Genomic DNA, 20,077 nt, shown 5'->3' on the forward strand with positions numbered 1-20,077 from the left:
GTTTTTTATCTATCTTGCACTTCACAATTATCCAAAACTTTCCGTTGGTTTTTCAAATGTGTCAATAAAATACTTTGAGGTTTGTGGTAACCTGCCTCAATTTAAAAACAGTCCAAGAGGTCTGAATGCTTTTGCAAGGCACTGTATATCTGTTTGTAACAGAAAATTATTGAGTTTAATAGCATTGGCTGGTGTATAATATTTGTATGACTGAATTCTGAGTGGATAAGCTCATGGACAGAAAAGTGAACACCCCCTTGGTTGTACAGAAGTCTGCTTTTAAAAAAACAGTTGAAATTGGCTAATTCGGTTTTAAAACAGTACAGCAAAGCAAAGAGAGAAGGATATATAAATATAGATGCTTCCAAATTTAGAGCAACATCTGAACTTCCTCTCAGATTCCTGCTTTGGGTTGGTATCATCAGCCATTTTGCCAGTGCACATCAAAAGGCCACACAAGCTCCCCATGAGGCCCTTATCACTCTGCACATCCGTGCAACTACGTACAGCATCTGTCTTTCTTGTCATACTAAAGTAAACTTAGGCTTTTGCAACATACCCCTCTCCCTTCCAAATTAAAATGATGAGGAGCCTAGACGTGGCCCCTGCTGCACTCCTCCGCAGAAATAATTACCCCCCGGTTGGCGTGGACTCCTCGAGAGACTCCACTGTGACATGTCCAAATGAGTATTGGCAGAGAGCAACACCAGCTGTGGGCCTCCGACAGGGAGGACTGCCGTACTGTGGAGTGCTCTGCTCAGTGAGCACGACACGAAGCCCCTTAAAAACTCTGTTTTTCTGGAGCTTCTGAGCTCCTTTTACAGCCCCTGGAAACTGTAACATCTGAACCTTTTCTGTCAGGTGTTGCAGACGGTGATACGCTGCTTTCTCTCAAGCAGCCATCCTCATCCAAATCGGTGAGTGTGCTGTACAGTTGGGGGAGCACCACTCCAGGGAGCATAACTCAGAAATGCAAGTCATGACCACGCCTGTGTCAATTACAAAATAAGGCATGCAGAATTCCCAGTGGTACCAACAGTGCCAATCTGGAGAGGCATAAATTGGGGGGCAATCACTGTTGCACAGTAATTGCTGTTGATAAAAGATACAGCTCTTCATGTAATTTGCAAAAAACTATTTTTAGATTAGAACTTTAAATACGGATCTTTTTAGCTAAAAAAAAAAAAAAAAAACTCCATACTCAGTCTATCTTTAGTGGCATTAAAAATAACCACATATTCAGTTTGATATGATGCATCACCAGATAACACAAAAACCCTTACACGGTAGAAAGCATCGCGATTGTTGCTCAACAGTGCCATCTTGTGGTGATGAAACATAGGTCATACAAAATCTGTAATCTTCCATGGAATATTCAGTGGGATGTTTTTAAGTTTTTATTTCAGTCTTTAAGGACTTTCTTTGCACATTTACAACTTCCGGTGCAAATTCTTTCAAAACAAACAAGAAGATCTGATAATTATGAAATTCAGAAGTACGCTATTGTAATTTTTTTGGTTCTAGACATATACTGCGACGCTTAGGGTGAAAAACAAGAGCATAAACATGTTAAATGAAAGTGCCTCTGTGTTTTCAGGTCTTATTTGTGATCTAGACTGACTGCAGCAGCTAGTTTCTCTTTGCCAGCCAAAAAAGAGTATGTTTGACAGCATTCTCTAGTTAGTTTCTTAAAGGCGTCCCGCTTCCTTTCACGGTCTTCTTCAGGTGGTGGTAGTTGGGAAGGATCTTCATGAGGAAGTCGAGCTGCAGTGTCTGTGACTGCAAAGTGAAATAATAATTTCAGCGCTTAAACACAAACCAACATGGCTTTCTTCAGCCTTAACTAAAGAGGTACAGACCTGTGGCTTTTCGCTCTGCACGCGTCTGATGCAGCTTAAGCCGTAAACAACCGTGTTCTCCGGCAGGACTTCACACGTGTTCACCTGGCAGCATGCGCCAATGATGCAGCCGCTGGTCAGGATCACATTTCTTCCAACATCAGCTGTGGTGGATAGAAAAAAGCAATAGAAACCAAGAAAATAACTAAAGATCATTCAATATCAGTGTGATAATTTTTAATTAGATGTAATTTTTTTTTGTCCTAGCTAATTAGAAATGTGGGGCTGTGCAAACGTCTTGAAATTTTCTTGTAATCTTTTAAATTGGTCTGCCAAGTCACTATTTTCGCAACATCAAAGTGATTTCCAAAGAGCTGTATAGAGCCACTTCGTTATAGCTTTTTTGAAAACAGCAAATTTTATGGCTGCACCGTATCTGTCAGAATTGTTTACACTATCACATTCCATCTAAATCTGAAAAATCCAGAAAATAAGATGTTTTTGGATATTCCCGGAGGCAAACTCAAATTTGGAAGGGCCCAGAAGGCTGTATTTTGGACTCATTTCACCTGAGCACCTTCTTCCATGTTCTTCTATGTTTGCCTTGTCCCTTACAAGGCTTATACAGGTCCTTCTCAAAATATTAGCATATTGTGATAAAGTTCATTATTTTCCATAATGTCATGATGAAAATTTAACATTCATATATTTTAGATTCATTGCACACTAACTGAAATATTTCAGGTCTTTTATTGTCTTAATACGGATGATTTTGGCATACAGCTCATGAAAACCCAAAATTCCTATCTCACAAAATTAGCATATTTCATCCGACCAATAAAAGAAAAGTGTTTTTAATACAAAAAACGTCAACCTTCAAATAATCATGTACAGTTATGCACTAAATACTTGGTCGGGAATCCATTTGCAGAAATGACTGCTTCCATGCGGCGTGGCATGGAGGCAATCAGCCTGTGGCACTGCTGAGGTCTTATGGAGGCCCAGGATGCTTCGATAGCAGCCTTTAGCTCATCCAGAGTGTTGGGTCTTGAGTCTCTCAACGTTCTCTTCACAATATCCCACAGATTCTCTATGGGGTTCAGGTCAGGAGAGTTGGCAGGCCAATTGAGCACAGTGATACCATGGTCAGTAAACCATTTACCAGTGGTTTTGGCACTGTGAGCAGGTGCCAGGTCGTGCTGAAAAATTAAATCTTCATCTCCATAAAGCTTTTCAGCAGATGGAAGCATGAAGTGCTCCAAAATCTCCTGATAGCTAGCTGCATTGACCCTGCCCTTGATAAAACACAGTGGACCAACACCAGCAGCTGACACGGCACCCCAGACCATCACTGACTGTGGGTACTTGACACTGGACTTCTGGCATTTTGGCATTTCCTTCTCCCCAGTCTTCCTCCAGACTCTGGCACCTTGATTTCCGAATGACATGCAGAATTTTCTTTCATCCGAAAAAAGTACTTTGGACCACTGAGCAACAGTCCAGTGCTGCTTCTCTGTAGCCCAGGTCAGGCGCTTCTGCCGCTGTTTCTGGTTCAAAAGTGGCTTGACCTGGGGAATGCAGCACCTGTAGCCCATTTCCTGCACACACCTGTGCACGGTGGCTCTGGATGTTTCTACTCCAGACTCAGTCCACTGCTTCCGCAGGTCCCCCAAGGTCTGGAATCGGCCCTTCTCCACAATCTTCCTCAGGGTCCGGTCACCTCTTCTCATTGTGCAGCGTTTTCTGCCACACTTTTTCCTTCCCACAGACTTCCCACTGAGGTGCCTTGATACAGCACTCTGGGAACAGCCTATTCGTTCAGAAATGTCTTTCTGTGTCTTACCCTCTTGCTTGAGGGTGTCAATAGTGGCCTTCTGGACAGCAGTCAGGTCGGCAGTCTTACCCATGATTGGGGTTTTGAGTGATGAACCAGGCTGGGAGTTTTAAAGGCCTCAGGAATCTTTTGCAGGTGTTTAGAGTTAACTCGTTGATTCAGATGATTAGGTTCATAGCTCGTTTAGAGACCCTTTTAATGATATGCTAATTTTGTGAGATAGGAATTTTGGGTTTTCATGAGCTGTATGCCAAAATCATCCGTATTAAGACAATAAAAGACCTGAAATATTTCAGTTAGTGTGCAATGAATCTAAAATATATGAATGTTAAATTTTCATCATGACATTATGGAAAATAATTAACTTTATCACAATATGCTAATATTTTGAGAAGGACCTGTACCAAGCAACATGTGGGGCTTCTAATGGCTTCCTTTGGTCACTCATGGCAAATAGTGGTCCTGGAAACGGATTTTCAGTAAGATTGAAATACACACTGGTGGACTCTACTTAGTAGTAGGTGACTTTGGAAGACATTGATTTTTGTTTGGTGTTGCCAAGTAGAAGGGTCTCAATGTGAATGCATGCCACAGTTTTCACATTTATGTTTGTAAAAAATGCTAAAAGGCCATGAATCATTTTGCTTCCACTTCACAACACTGCACTGTACTTTGTGTTGGCCTGTCACATAAAATACATTGACGTTTGTGGTTGTAATGTAACAAAATATAAAGAAGTTTCCAGGCATGTGAATACTTTTTAAAGCACTTCATGAGTTTTAGCTGTGGTTTTTTTGCAGACCTTGTGCCCGGTCAAATCGTTTAAAGAAACGTATCAAACATACCGATTACAAAACAATATGAACACAGTACTCACCCTTGGACTCAATCACATTGTTATCTCCAATTTTCAAAGCTTGGGATACTGAGACAAAATGAAGGATTTTAACTGGGATACATAAACAGAAACACACGTTTAACAGTTTTTGCTCTCTGGAGACTTCTGGTGGACAATTTCTAATTGGCAACAGCTGCTCTTTTTTTTTTCCTGCACAATTAACTGAATCACTGATATAAGCATGACAGATTCATAAATAAAAATCATTACAGGAACTGCAAAGGATACCGGATCCCACTTCAAACACATTATTGGTCCCAATGATCATTGTTTTTGGCTCAACTCCCTCTGACTCTGGCATTATGTTCTCAGGATAACTACAGACACAACTCAGTTTAAAACCAGACGATTTAAAGACATGATAATGATATATATACCTACCTGTTAATTATAAGAGCCTGCTCCTCTATCAGATTACCCTCTCCAATAATTATGGGCCCTGCCTCGGCTATGATCCGAGCTTTTGGGTGGACAACTGTTCTGGCACCTGAGAGCAGAACAGGATATAGGTGCAGTTAGAATGGTCGGAGCATAAACAAAGCATTTATGTATCATTAAAACCAAAAAAGGCTCACCAATGGTGACATCTCCTCTTACTTCACTCTCAACACACACAACAGCTCCAGCTGCGATTTTAGCGCTGCAACACAAACAGATCATACAAGAAAAATAAAATCTAATAAGTGTGATTGGCAAAAATAATCTGAATAATCTGAAGAGAATGTTACATCACTGACTACCTCCAGAATTGTCTTGCTACTGAAATGTGCTATATAAATAAACTTGCATTGCCTTATAAGAAAGATCCCGCCGCCATTTGTGGTTTTACATGATTTAATATTTTTATTTCAAAGGAGCCATATATATTACCAAATTAGGCCATCTATATAAGCACGTATGGGTAGATAAAAGCAGTCCAGATAAATACCTTTTATTTGCCATCGTTTGATTCGGGTCTGACATCCTTGCAACGTGAATTAATTGGTCGACAGTTGATTATTATTCCTTCAAAAGTCGAACACATTGTGGTTGCTTAGTAGGGGCGATGCTGCCCCCTACCGTTCCGACGAGGTTACTGCAATAAAATACAATTTTGCAAGAGTGCATTTTAATAATTAGAATATTATTAAAATATAAATTTAGTCCAATAGTTCAATTCAAAACGTGATACTCATATATTATATGGATTCATTGCACACAGAGTAGTTATATTTCTGGTGATTTTGATTATTCACCTTACAGTTAAAGAAAACCTATAATTCAACCTGTCAGAAAATTGGACCAGTACTAAAAGTATTTTTTTTTACAATGTAATGTATGTTATGTTATGTTATGTTATGTTATGTTATGTTATGTTATGTTATGTTATGTTATGTAATGTAATGTAATGTTATGTTGCATCCATGTTGTGGCCTACATAAGGCAGACAAATAATAATAAAAAAGCCATTTGTAAACACATTGTTCCACCTTCTTCCATTGGACAAAACACTCTTTTACAGATGACCATACAATATATAAACTTTTTTATTTTTTAATGAATGCTATGGTTATCTTCATTCATCACTCTATAATAAACATTCATGAATATTGTGAATATATTAACCCCCACGTGTCAGATTAACTAATGCATGTCTCTTTACAAACACACAAATAGTGTGTCGCAGATTTACAATAAATGGAAAAAATTAAAAAAGAAATAACATATTAAAACAGAGTTTTATTTCAGAGAATGAAACAATAATAAAAAAATTGCAATTGTAGTAATGGGACCCTTTGTGGGGTGCCTTGAGACAACATTGTTGTAAATAAGCGCCGTTTAACTAAATAATCTGAACTGAAACTATTTCTGTAGTTATGCTGCTATAAGCTTAGGCTGCTGGAGGACATAATGACCACTTTCACCCTCTTTGCTACATTCTCACACTACTCTCCAATTTTGCATTATTTGCTGTTATTTCAGCTTTTAACCTTGTTCTCTCTTTTCTCTTCCTAGAAGCTACGCCTGGCCTGGCTCTGTGTCTACCTGTGACACCTTTCTAGAGAGGGGAATTGGCTGAGCTTCTGCTGGCAACAACTTAATGCTCACCCTCTACCGATGATCCACATGGCCCTGTCTTTTAGTGTTTAACCCTTTCTCTCTCCTAGACATGGAAATTGACTGAGCTTCTACTGTGACTAACTCTATGTGCTCTCTTTCAGACTCTAACCTTGAAAACTGGCTCAGAGTTTATCTGTTCTTTCTTTCTAGGTGAAATGACTAAAGGAGCTACATCAATTAACATTTACTTTTCCTTCCCATAGAAAGGACTCCTGGATCAGTGCTTCTTTGTTCACTTTGTGTCTCTGCTCTGTTCTCTCAAACCTCCAGTCGGTCGTAGCAGATGGCCGCTCACACTGAGCCTGGTTCTGCTGGAGGTTTCTTCCTGTTAAAAGGGAGTTTTTCCTCTCCACTGTCGCTACATGCATGCTCAGTATGAGGGATTGCTGCAAAGTCAACGCCAGTGACTGTCCACTGTCTCTACATGCTCATCCAGGAGGAGTGAATGTTACAAGTCTCTGACTGGATGCAATCTGCTGGGTTTCCTTAGATAGAAAAACTTTTTATCCAATTTAAATAAATAACTGAATCTGACTGCACTGTTCAATGGTTAGGATTAATGGGAATGTATGAACCTGACTGTTGTGAAGTGCCTTGAGACAACATGTGTTGTGAATTGGCGCTATATAAATAAACTGAATTAAATTGAATAATACGTACCTAAAATATGCATTGCGATTGAGAGTAAATAGCTAAGAAAATGTTTGCTCTGTTTAGTTTAAAATACTAACATGAAAGGAAAAAGATCCTTAAAAATAAAATTTCCACCTCAAAGTACATAACCCGGCCAAAGTTAACACCATGTGCATCAAAACCAAAACTTTAAGCAAACATAAATTTGGTACAAAGTCCTCCAGGTTTCTTGAGATCTAGTGTGAAGTTTTCACAGTCAGTGAAGAGTTGGGCCATGCCGTGCTGGTGTCAAGTCCAGTCAGGGCAGCCGTCTACAAGAATGTTTAGAGTATCATGCTTTCTTCTGCTGACGAACTTTACGGAGATGCTGATTTCCTCTTTGTACCAATACAAGTACCAACACAGGCTTTATTGACCTAAATTATGGTTTAGCAAGACTAAATACACCACAACCTTTGCTTTTAATTTGATCAAATTCTAGTTATCAAGTTAGTTTAGAGCCGTTAAAGTGTAAAACCAAAAGCCCATTTAATCAGGTTTCTTTTATTTCATTCTCCAGGCAAGCATGACTGAGCCTCCTGCAGGGGGCGACATTTGCCAAAGAATGGGAATGTGGGAAGCTGTGAATTATGTGATATAACTTTCACATAAATCTTATATATTTTTATGAAAATCAGCATTCGCACGATTTGCTTCATAAATATACATTTCTAGTGTGACTTTTTGGTGTGTTTTTGTAATCAGTGGGCGTAGGATGTGAGCCACGATGATGCTCTGATGAAGCAAACACGTTTCACGATCGTTACCCGGATATTACCTAAGTCTGGACCTTCAGAATGAAATAGAGGAAGGTTTTGTTGCCAAATGAGAAGAAGTTCGAGCTATCGGAGCAGAATCACAAAATGAGGTCAAGGTGAAGCGCTTAAACCTCACTGTACCAACTGTATCAATTGTCAAACATGGTGGTGGAAGTGTAATGATTTGGGTGGGTTTCGCTGTCAGTTGTGCTGGCGTATTGCACATAATGGGAAGAATAATGTAGCAGGAAAACCACTTTCAAATTCTTCAACTTGACCTCAAATGAAAAGCTATATTTTTAAAACCTGGCTATGCTTGGATGTTACAAAGGGAAAATAATCAAAAGTGGGTTTAGAATGTACAAAGCAGGCCAACATTAATGACTGTTCCACCTTTGATCTCCACCCTTTCAAAAAAAAAAAAATGTGTCAGCTATCCTTAAAACCCAGATATGTGCAAAGAAAACTAAACAATTTAAATTAACTCTAACAATCCAGCATTAAAGAGTAATCAAACATTTAGGCAGAATCATGCCAGAAGCTTGATGATGGCTACAAAAAACATGTAGTTGAGATACAACTTTCTAAGAGAAAATTAACCAAATATTGGTAGGTAAATGTGTATATGATCGAGCCTTTATGTATAGCTACATTTGAACACTGTGTGGAATAAAGTCACAGGTGGCATCAAATTCTTGCTTTAAAAAACAGGCTCACTACAGCTGTTTGCTGTACAGTCATTTCAACAAATCAATAATTTAAAGCGCAATGTTAATGCAAAATTCCTTACGAGGAAAACAGTTTGTGAACGCTTTCCCTGAGCTTTAGTCATATATTTAATGGGGTGATAGTTCAGAGTTCACATTCTTAAAATATATCCATGTGTTTGAACCAGGAAAAAAAGCGTTTAGACATTTTAAATCATTTGCAAAATATGTTTTTATATTGATTTATAGCATCAATTTTAAATCACCTACAAATATTCTTGCCGCTACACCTACCAGTGCGCGTTGTCTGTAGCGTTGGAGACGCGGCGTGACGTAGCTGACGTTAGGCGTTTATTTTGAAATCCTGCATAGGAAACGCTGTGCGTGATTGCGTCACGCTTACTGTGCCGCTGAGTTTTTGAAGAGCAGCGAACGGCTGGAAACGAGGTAACGGAGTTGAGCACCTGAATCTGCACACCTGCAGCTCGTTGAACACCGATAGGCGTGGATGATGCAGCATTTAATTGACTGCTAATGTGTAGCTACCAGTAAAAACAGCTCTTATCTCTGAACAGGGGAGCGGTTCGCCAGCGACGCGGGACTGAAACCTTGTTTGTAACAACTTTGTGGAAATATGTAACAAACGGATGAGGACGAAAAAATGGAGCAGTCGGCTCCTCTCAATATAGAAAACCTCAAGGTAAGATATTAATGATGAAAAGTTAGTCTAGTATTTTAATTAAAAACGTCCATTTTTATTGAGCTATGTTTTTTTTTTTTAAGTTTGTAGGATGTATATATGTTTTGTATTTGTTAAAATGTTGTAAAATAACGATACCTAAAACTGTGTCACTTGCATACACGTGGTCTCTAATAAATGCCCTTTTTCTATTTTTTTATTTTTTACAAATTTATTTACAAGTTATTGAAAAGTCACTTAGCCATATTCTATTTTATTTGCCTTTTTAAACACTTTTAAATAAATACAAGTAAAATTCTTCAATTTATTTATTTTTTTTCATATATTTTCTAGTTACAAATTCCAGGTTTTTCACAGTTCGTCTGCAACAGGTGTGCCCTCTGCTATAAAAATTTTAATCTGATTTAAATATAAATTTTCTGGTTTTTTTTTTTTGTTTTGTTTTTTACTCCTCCAGACAGGAAATAAATCAATAATCAAACAACCTGACCAAACATTTCAGGAAGCCTACCTGGAGTTTCTTGCATATCTCTGTCTTGCAGCCCACCTCACAGTGTATGCACTCTACTCTTCAAGAATCACAGTAATGTGACAGCTTATGAATATTCCTTCTGCATGCTTTCTCATTATCATTCCAGTCTAGTGAGGGGCGGCAGTAACCTCTGGGTACAGTATGTGTATCCCATCCTCCATGCTGCTGCAGTGCAAAGGAAAAGGAGGAAAAATAATGAGAAAATCTTGTGTATAAAATCCATACAGTTGAACCTTTGTTTGACTGGGCTCTCAGGTCCAGCTAACGGACACAGACACACACAGCACTGGGCTTACTGGTTCAAGCTTATCAGTAAGGAAATCAACCCAGACAAAAAGCAGCTCAGAGCTGAACCAACACTTTTGCTTGGCAAGTCTGCAAGTTTCCGTCCTGTCGTGTTTTATGAACCATAAAAGATGACAAGATTATCTTTAAAAAAAAAAAAAAAAAAAGTTACACTTTGCATCCTAAAAATGAGGTCTGTTTCATTCCTTTTCTTGGCATTGCAGCCTTCAGTTATACACATCCGCTGTGAATTCAGCTGATGAATGCAAATGATGCCTGGTCGTGCTGTCCAAACGTTGCCCCGCTGGCCCCCCTGAGGATTTCCAGGGGGATTAGCGAGCAGCCGGGAGTTTACTGTGAGGAAGTGTTTGTCTGTTTACATCAGCAATTTGTCTCTCCTCCTCTCTGCAATCATCACACTGGAGGGAACTGTCAGAGCTTTTAAGTGCCTAACAGCTCTTGACTTGAATACACAGAGGTGCACATAAAGGTGTTTTTTATATATATATAATATGAGAAAAACCTGATATTTGGTTGAAGGCCTTCTGCTGTGACCTTTTTGTTGTCCTGGACTTATTAGACATCACTCATCTCTGCTGGTCAGACTTGCTTTGAGTCAAAAGAAGTGCACAGGCGCCCATCTTTCCATCAATCAGCCATCCACCCAGAAAGGGCACTGCCTACAAAGCGATGAAGCCATTGTGCCAAACTTCAGTGATTGTCGTGCCAGCACAGATGAAGGAGACTGGAAAGGGGGGAGTGGATTTCGCATCTAAGATGGACGAGTATTGACGGCTGCAGCTTCTCTGAGCAGGCTTGTCACTTTGAGATGTTTAAAGTGTAACATCAATGCATGAGTTGCACACAGGGCAACTTAATTGGCTCCTCCAGTTAAGTTGGTTGCAATCAGGTCTCGTCTACAGGAGTTTTAGTGTGTTTGGCCTTGAAAATGATTGTCCATTTGTTGTGCATCACCATTAGTGCACCTCAAATGTTTTCTTGCATCCAACTGAAGCAGCCTTGTGGGACTCCAGCTGTGCTACAGCATGAGCGTTCCCACCTTGTTGCTGATTAACATAATCAAACATAACGTCTTAATTTCCTTTCATTATTTGGCTTCGTGGCTGTATTATGCTGCCTCTGCAGTATGTCATCGCTTGATCAAAGCGGCACGCGGCCCGTCACCCTCGACGATAATTGGTAAAGATGAGGCGCACTTGCAGAGTGAAGGCACTGCTGGGTAATTACTGGTTATCGGTGGCTTTAGCTGGTTGCAGGTGCAAGTTTTTACGGTCAAAACTGTTGAAGATCTTTCCCTGAAAAGGAACGTGCAAGCGTGAATGGGATTAATGAGGCAGAATTTCCAAATATTTGTGCAGCAAGTCCACAAGGATGTTTTCAGAGCATCACCTACAGAGATGTTACAGCTTATTCCACCTCAAACAGCATGCTGCTGTGTAGGTGTTTGGTTTCTAATAATAGAATCGAGTGTAACAAGGACTGTCGATGGTAAATCATCTCTGTGGTTTCTGACCCATATGTTCATGTGCATATTTTTGGTGAGCTACAGAATTTAAGCAATTTTATCATATGAAGCTGTTTGTCTTATCTGAAAATCTACATGTTTGAATACATTTAAGCAGTGACGGTTATTACCACATGATGCGTGTCTTAAAATAGTTTAGATAAATGAATGCCTTATTTCTCTGGTATTGGTGGTTCATTTTGTTTTTTGAGACCTGAGATAAAGATTTTGGTCGTGTTTCTATTGGTATAAAGTTTTGTTTTGCCTGTTGAGCAGAATATTAAACCATTTTATCATTTGCCATTGCTGTTTTAATAGACATGCTACTCATGCCAACTGTAGTTTAAATAACCTTGAGTGTGATGAGTAGAGTTCCTTTTAGTTTCTACCCCATGAATGTTCACTGGTTTTACAACCAGAAATATTTCCAAATGAAATTTTAAGGTGGGCTGTTTTTTATTTTTATTTTTTATTAGTCTGTTGACCAAGGTAATTATTAAGAGAAGTGTAACAGCATGTTGCTGTATGCTCCTTACATGCATAATGTAAAATAAAATCCTATGTTTTGATTTTACTTGCTACAGCTAACATGCAGTAGCTGTAACAGTTGTCTTTGGTTAGCTGCACCTGACTGCTACTTAAATCCCATGAAAGCAGGAAGTCTGTACTTAGTGGTTGGTTGGTTTTTTCTTTTCTTTTTTTTCTCACACCAAGCTATGTTTAATAAATTTGATATTGTAAAATCTGTGCATTTTTGTTCCCTTAAGGATCAAACTGAAATAACTTTACAGCACCAGATTTCTTGTGACAATCCAAAACTAAAAAAGGGTGTACTTTGTACAGTCAAAGCAAGCAGTTCATTAGTCAGACTCGAGCATAATTATTTTGATGATCCATCCTCACACAAAAGATTTACTGAATAAACTGACGACTTTAAATGTTGGCTTTGACTATTTTATTGAAGTGGTGAAAGTTTTAAATCTGAGGTTTTGTAAAGCGAATCATGCAGTATGTGGGTGCCTCCAGATATTTGTATCATAGTTGCTAATACGTGCCCATCTGTTGCTGAGCTGTACTAAGTGGTCCAGCTTACAGGAATGGCATGTTTCTTCTTTTAACATATAGAATAATTACCTAATTTGTGTGTTATCAATTAAAATTATTAGCTCCAGTCCTAAACCATTGTTTTTTTGTGCAAAGGGTTTCTTAGGCGCTGGACCTCATTCAGTCCACACACTTTATGGCTGTGATAGTCTATAATATCTAGCATAATGGCGCAACGTGCCGTTCAGTACATATATTTCAATGAAGAAAAGCCAAATGTTAAGATTAATGTACTCATTAAAAGAGTGGCTAAGATATCAAAGAATCTACTCACTAGGAACGGTGGGTTGTCAAAATTTGCAAGTGATGGAATTTCCCCTGGCAACGGTTGACTGGGTGAATCTAACCAGCTGGTCGGTTGACTAACGTACAGTTGTAAAGTGTTTGGTTTTTTTTTTTTTTTTTGCTTCCCTTCTTGATGATTCATGCAGCAGATGAAAACTAAGAATGTTGTGGATTACTTTTAAATTGGTGAATTACAGGGCTGTTTTCAGGGTCTTAAACCTTGGGCACTTTCTTTTTTCTTTTTTTTTTTTTATCTATCCCCACCATCTGCAAAGGCCCCACCCCGGTCTTACCCAGTATAAATTATGAGGACATCGGACAATTGACTCCCTGTTGGCAATTATCTTCTCTTCAGCCATTTAGGAACCAAAGAGACCCAGAGCTTAAAGGGCTGCGCCTATATAATACATAACCAACGTTCTGAAAGGCTTCATCCTTTTTAAGGTTAAGGCTGAAGGTTATGAACTGTAACCGTCTAAGAGCAAAGCAGGTCAGCAACTCTGAAGGAGACCTGAAGGAGAATAGAAACAAATTAGCAGCCGAATCATTCATAATCTATTAGATATGTGTATATTGTAATTTGTAAATTTGTATATTCTGTAATGCAAAAACAGAACAAAAGAGCAAAGTGTACCAGAGTCAAATTCCTTGTTTGTATGTACGAACTTGGCAATAAAGCGGATTCTGATAATGACACAGTGTAACAACCCCTGTGTGTCTCAAGCACCACAGCAGGGGGGAATAATCTCTGACCACAGAGAGGTTTGATGAAATTCAGACATAATGACAATAACAGAAGTCACAAACAAGGCTGAAAATAAATATCTCACCCTGAGTGCTCATGTTACCTGGCATGCATGGGACAGAGGAGATGAGACGTGGCTTCTTCCTTAGTTATGAGGGGGATGGAAGTCATTCAGTCATCACTCAGCCTGAATGAGCTGGTGATGCTTTTAGGTGTAAAGGCAGGATTAGGACACAGCACGCCTGAACTGCCGTCATCCTGAAACAGGAAGGAGCAACAGAAAGGGCAGATAAATCACTCTCTTTTCAGATGTCAGAGATAACACCAGGACTGTTTTATTGTCTGTTTGATGTCAGGGCTTAAATAGAGCTTTAACCAATGCCCACATAACCAGCGCTAAATCCAACTGGGGAAACCATTGGGCTGGACACCATCCTCCATACGTCTTTCAAAAACTTTCATGAGTGGGTGGTTAAATGCTGTTCTGTCACCAAAACTCTCATGACAGGAGAAAATGGTTGCAGCATACTTTTTAATTGTGCTGAAAGCTGAATTTGTGTTCATCAGCTGATGGAGAAATGACAATACGCAGGCTAACGAACATTAAATAGTCTTTCTCTGCACACCAGTCCTGAGAGGCTGTTCATTTAGATGTGTATGATGCTATGGTAGAAGCAGCTTCTGTGCCTGGAATCGTGCACTCCGCATCCTGTGGAAGGCTGACCCTCTCTGAGTGCTGGGTAACTCCTGATTACCCCTCCCGCCTGGAGGAGCGCATGCTCCTTTCACGCCAGCTGCCACAATAACAGCTGCTGCAGGTTCAGGAACCACAGAGTGTTGGTGCTCTCTATGGCTATGAGAATCACTGATAGCTGTTCCTTCCAAACCCAATCCAGGAACTGTGGAATTGGACAAAAAGCATAAAGAAACAGCTTAAAGACTGAATAAAGGCGTCCCTCTTATAGGTTGATCCTACCGTAGTCTTATTGAGAACCACAACTGGCACTGTGTGTTCTCTTGCGTAGATAACAAATCCAGTGCTGCTCTGTTGATCTGGTCTAGATCTGAAAAATCAGGTCGGGATGGAAGCTCCAGTCCCCGTGTTGAAGACTGGTCCTCTGTTCAGGACCCCAGGGATGTACACATCTCTGATGGAGAGCAGATTTGTGGGTGCCCAGAACAGCAGAATATAAAGAATAAATATACAAAATGAAGCATTGCAAAACTTTTATAAATGAGTAAATTAACAGGGATTGATATGTACACCTGGGATGCATATTTAACAATTGTCACCCAAGGATAAACTGAGTCTGCCCCTGACTCTTAATATTCTCATTTTGATCTGTGGATGTCTGGGGGGGACATCTGGGCCTTGAGCCTCAGAGGCCCAGATCTAACAATGTGCCTGGTGAATTATCTGATACTATTTGTAGTACTCTATCTACAAACAATTGTAGCTCACAAATGACTTTTGTGTCACTAGGCCTAGCAACTTTCTGTTGGCACCTCTGTCCCTCAGCTGTAACACTGGTTAAATTGGAATCGCTGACATTTCTAGGCCAGTGATGTGGATCATTTGTACTTGCTGCCAAGTCGCAACATCCATTTGTGAGACATCTGCCACCACTTCGAAATGTGACCGAAAGTGTTGATCCATAGAAACAGCCTCTTGAAGAGGGGAGGAAGCTTGTGTAACAGGTTTATTTGATGTGCTCAGCTGTATTATTGTTCCTCCTATTTAGAGGTTATCAAAATCAATTAAGTCAACTAAACTGCCTTGTAAAAGTATTCACTCACTTTGAGCTTTTTCACTTATCAAGTTATAAAGTAAAACTTTAATCATGGATTTTATGAACTAGTACAACATAAAGTAGTGTATTTTGAAATATGTAAGGTGAATAATACATGGGTTTCCATTTTTTTCCTATTGATTAAAAAACTTAAGTGTAGCATGCTTATTTGTTCAACCTTTTTTGTGTTGTATAAATAATTAATCCAATGCACTGAATTGCCTTTAGTAGTCACCTTATTAGTAAATAGAGTTCATCCTTCTGTAATTTAATGTCAGTATAAATCTAATTGTTCTGTGAAGGCCTCAGAGGTTTGTTTGAGACATTGGTCAACAAACAACATCACAAAGACAAAGGAACAAAGTGGTCAGGGATAAAATTGGAGAGGTTTAAAGTCAGGGCTAGGTTGCAAAGCAATATCCCAAGCTTTGAACATGTCATGGCACTGTTTAATCCATCATCTGAAAATGGAAAAATAATGGCACAACTGCAAACCTACCAAGACAAGACTTTCCAAATTAACTGACAGGCAGAGTAAGGACACATTTAATCATAAAAGCAGTCAAGTAGGTCTGGTAGAGCTGCAGAGATCCACATTTAGGAGAATCGGTTGACACATCTGTTTGAGTTACTTTGGCAAGTTGGTGAACAAGTAATAATGAAAAATACCAATACATTTTTTATTTGTGGATTAATTCCCATATGCAAAGCTGCAAAAACTACAGGTGGGAAAATCAGCAAGGTTGTTATTCTCTACCTGAACATTCTTGCATAGTTTGCCAGATTAGACAAAACTGAATTTTGGTCATGTTTGCAGTATTGGTATAACAATGATGGGAGACTGGTTACTGTACCACTATGGGGGGACTGTTCAAATCACAAAAGTAATACTGGCAATCTTTACCAAATTCCTGAGGTTTGGAAACATGATTGAAGTTTATCGTTATAATAAATCTGTTATCATAATAAATTGTCCCCCAAATAATGGACAATAATTGCTAATCCCAAATTGCAACAAAACTAGCTTGTTTAAAATTATGCTCTCCACTTTATTCCTAGTGCTGCTGGTGCAGAAATTGATGTTGGCAACTTCCAGTGTGATTGCTTGTTTTTGTATGTAGTGAGCAGTTTTTTTTTTTTTTTTTTACCTAACTTGTTTGCAGTTTACAAAAAATGTATATTTTTTAATAAAGCCTAACCTGTTGCTTTAAGTGTATATTGAAGATTAGTTATTTCTTCAAACAGTAGATTACTTTCCAGCAGTAGGAATCTAGATGAATATGGCTGGAGATTCTAAATTTAACGAAAACCCCACCGACGTGATCTCTCTCTGAAGCCTATAAAAGATGAAATTCCTTACCCCACTGCTTGTGCTTCAGCCGACCACCAAAGAAGAAATGTCAACTTCTGAAAAGAATTATGATTGGTAATCATTAGTTAGTGCATTGCATCCTGGTCTTTTTGACAACAAATAACAGCTTAAAAATAATAAAATGCACAGCAATAAACCCTCCATGTTTTTAAAGCATAGAAAATGCCAAATTGCTATAAAATTGTTTACCTCCAATTTTGCATGTAGCAGTGGAGTTGACAAGACCGTCCATTTTGGTCTTGATACCATTTTTAAGATTTTTCTTTTTTTTTTTTGCATTGCAACTACTGTTTTGTCTCTTCAGCACAACACCTACTAATAGAGCAACAACAGTAGGTCAAACTTTTTTCAAAGCCCCCACCAAAGTTGTGCAGAGTTTGACTCTACTGCAGCAGTTCAATGAGAGATTAGCATGAAGCAGAAAGTATTATTTCATCCTATTAAAAACTACAGACTTTGCACATTTGGTGTGCACAAGTTGATGAAAACTTATTACTGCATCAAATTCTGCAATAAATGCGCCCAAGGGTTAACCCAACACATGTGCTCTGTCACAATTGTCATCCAGGTAGGCTGTCCAGGTACATTCAGTGCTTTAAATGCAAGTAACAATGTTGTGTGCAGTCCTTAAAACATTAAAAACTGCATCAGATTCTGCTGATCAGCATATTTCTCAAATCGAAGACAATAGAAGATGAAATGATTTCTTCCTCTGTTCACACCTGTAGACTCATGCTGTAGCAGCAGCTGTCTTTGGTCAATACGTCACACTCGTTTCACAACCCGTATGCAGTTCATAGTAGGGACAGGTTTATGACTACCTCCTGAGTTGATCAGGGGTGTATTATATGTGGCTTAATTTTAACCTATTGCGTGTCGGGACCTTTCAGTTGATTGGCAGTTGTAAAAAAACATGTGTAGATTACAGAGCGAAAGGATGATGTAAAAGAGAATATTAATGTCAAATCTGAACTTCTGGCTCTTGGGAAGAAACACAAATGCATTTTTATTTTAACATCATAGAGCAACTCTGAAACTTCATTGGTATTAATATTGGGATTAATTGACCTGTTTCACTCACCAGCTGACCAGTTGCTGCATTAGTACATGATTTCATAACAGCTGCACCTAAGTATTATATTCTGGTTCTTGGTTAATAAAACTTATATTTCTATATTAAGTTAATAGTATCATTTTCACAACATTGATCAAAACTAGTGTCCCAGTGCCAGAGATGGCATTCATTAGATGTTGTCCTTCTCATGCCTTACTGCATTTCTTCTATAATGAACAAGTCGGTCAGAAAAGTGAAGAGTCTTACATTTGACAAGCTCTTAAAAATGCATCTGCTCCCATGAAACCACGGACAGCCTAAGGACTGTTTGCCTATTTCTGGCATCCACCTTTAACCACTACACCACGCACTGCCTGCACAATTCTTTCCAAAACCAGCCTCTCTTGGTTTCTGGTTTTATAATGACTAAAATTCATCAACTGCTCTCCCCCACAAGAGGTATTGATTTGTTGCAACAGTAGAATCAGAGGATGCTTTTCTGTTTTGTTCTCGCTTCTGAAACAGATGTTATGTTGCATTCAAACACCACATGGACTAACAACTACAACAAGTGAAAGATCATTTTTGATTCTTTAAGAACCTCTTTTAATAAACTAGTTTTTTCTTGGAAAAATTCACAGCTTGCAGAGTTACAGCTGCAACTAATGACTGCCTGACTGAAAAAAGCCTACAATTTTTAATGAGCCATCAGTGTCTTATGCTAATGTCATGCTGAGTGTGAATAAAGCATGTGGGGCATGACTTTGAAATTATGCATGAATTACATGTCCAGGTTACCCTGGGGAAAAGCTGTGCACAGGTGTGTCAATTATGGATGTGTGTGTCAGCAATCAAAAGATTTTATACTATCATGATAAATATATTAGCAGCTCCTGTGGGGTGGAGGAACATTCTGTTGCTGCTGGACATTTTGCCCTGATTTTTAAAATGCTGACTCTCTTTTAGCTTGTATGTGATGGTGGGAAAAGGGCCAATTTTCCACCTTACAGCAGCTGTATGGGAGAGTTCAGAACCCAACCAACCTTGCACCCTGTGATTGGAGTTTTTAAGAGTCCGCTTGCAGTCATAATCTGCTGGAGAACAAATGCTCATCTCTGGCTGAGCACTCTCCCTCTGATGGACACCGGTTGCCATGATCTCAAATCTTGGCAAGGGAAAATGGCATAAATTTTCCTACATCTGGGGGGGGGGGGAGAGAGAGAACACACACAGAATATAACTCCAAGTAAATCAAACTTCTGTGAAATCAAACTGTCCACTTGGGAAGCAACACTGATTGACAATCAGTTTAACATGATGTTGTTCAAATAGATAACAGGGGGAAATCTTTGGCGATTATCAAGACTCACTCAATAAAGGAGTGGTTCTGCAGGTGGGGACCACAGACCACTTCTCAGTATCTATGCTTTCTGGATGATGTTTTGGTCACTTTTGAATGTTGGTGGTGCTTTCACACTCGTGGTAGCATGAGACAGACTCTACAACCCACACAAGTGGCTCAGATAGTGCAGCTCATCCAGGATGGCACATCAATGCGAGCTGTGGCAAGAAGGTTTGCTGTGGCTGTCCGCGTAGTGTCCAGAACCTGGAGGCGCTACCAGGAGACAGGCCAGTACACCAAGAGACGTGGAGGAGGCCGTAGGAGGGCAACAACCCAGCAGCAGGACCGCTACCTCCACCTTTGTACAAGGAGGAACAGGAGGAGCCCTGCAAAATGACCTCCAGCAGGCCACAAATGTGCAGGTGTCTGCACTAACGGTTAGAAACCGACTCCATGAGGATGATATGAGGGCCCAACGTCCACAAATGGGGGTTGTGCTCACAGCCCAACACCATGCAGGACGCTTGGCAATTGCC

The 20,077-nt window shown here is 39.4% G+C and overlaps 2 protein-coding genes across 3 annotated transcripts in view; one reads left to right on the forward strand and one right to left on the reverse strand.

The window, feature by feature from the left end:
- Nucleotides 1-1,383: 1,383 nt before the first annotated feature.
- LOC124881261 (dynactin subunit 6-like) lies at nucleotides 1,384-9,120 on the reverse strand. Its single transcript, XM_047386803.1, has 8 exons — nucleotides 9,102-9,120; nucleotides 5,499-5,645; nucleotides 5,146-5,210; nucleotides 4,952-5,057; nucleotides 4,799-4,887; nucleotides 4,550-4,597; nucleotides 1,860-2,002; nucleotides 1,384-1,779 (listed from the first exon to the last, which is right to left on the reverse strand). Exons 2-8 carry the CDS (start codon nucleotides 5,531-5,533, stop codon nucleotides 1,681-1,683), a joined length of 585 nt encoding a protein of 194 aa, XP_047242759.1. The 5' UTR covers nucleotides 5,534-5,645; nucleotides 9,102-9,120; the 3' UTR covers nucleotides 1,384-1,680.
- Nucleotides 9,121-9,385: 265 nt separating this feature from the next.
- LOC124881260 (zeta-sarcoglycan-like) overlaps nucleotides 9,386-20,077 on the forward strand; it is a 65,767-nt gene continuing 55,075 nt past the window's right edge. For both annotated transcript variants that reach the window (XM_047386801.1, XM_047386802.1), the window contains exon 1: nucleotides 9,386-9,507. In XM_047386801.1, the coding sequence (XP_047242757.1) occupies nucleotides 9,469-9,507 (39 nt within the window). In that variant the 5' untranslated portion in view covers nucleotides 9,386-9,468. The remainder of the gene's footprint in view (nucleotides 9,508-20,077) is intronic.

The sequence above is a fragment of the Girardinichthys multiradiatus genome, chromosome 14 (genome assembly GCF_021462225.1).
Source record: "Girardinichthys multiradiatus isolate DD_20200921_A chromosome 14, DD_fGirMul_XY1, whole genome shotgun sequence".
Classification (NCBI taxonomy): Eukaryota; Metazoa; Chordata; class Actinopteri; order Cyprinodontiformes; family Goodeidae; genus Girardinichthys; species Girardinichthys multiradiatus.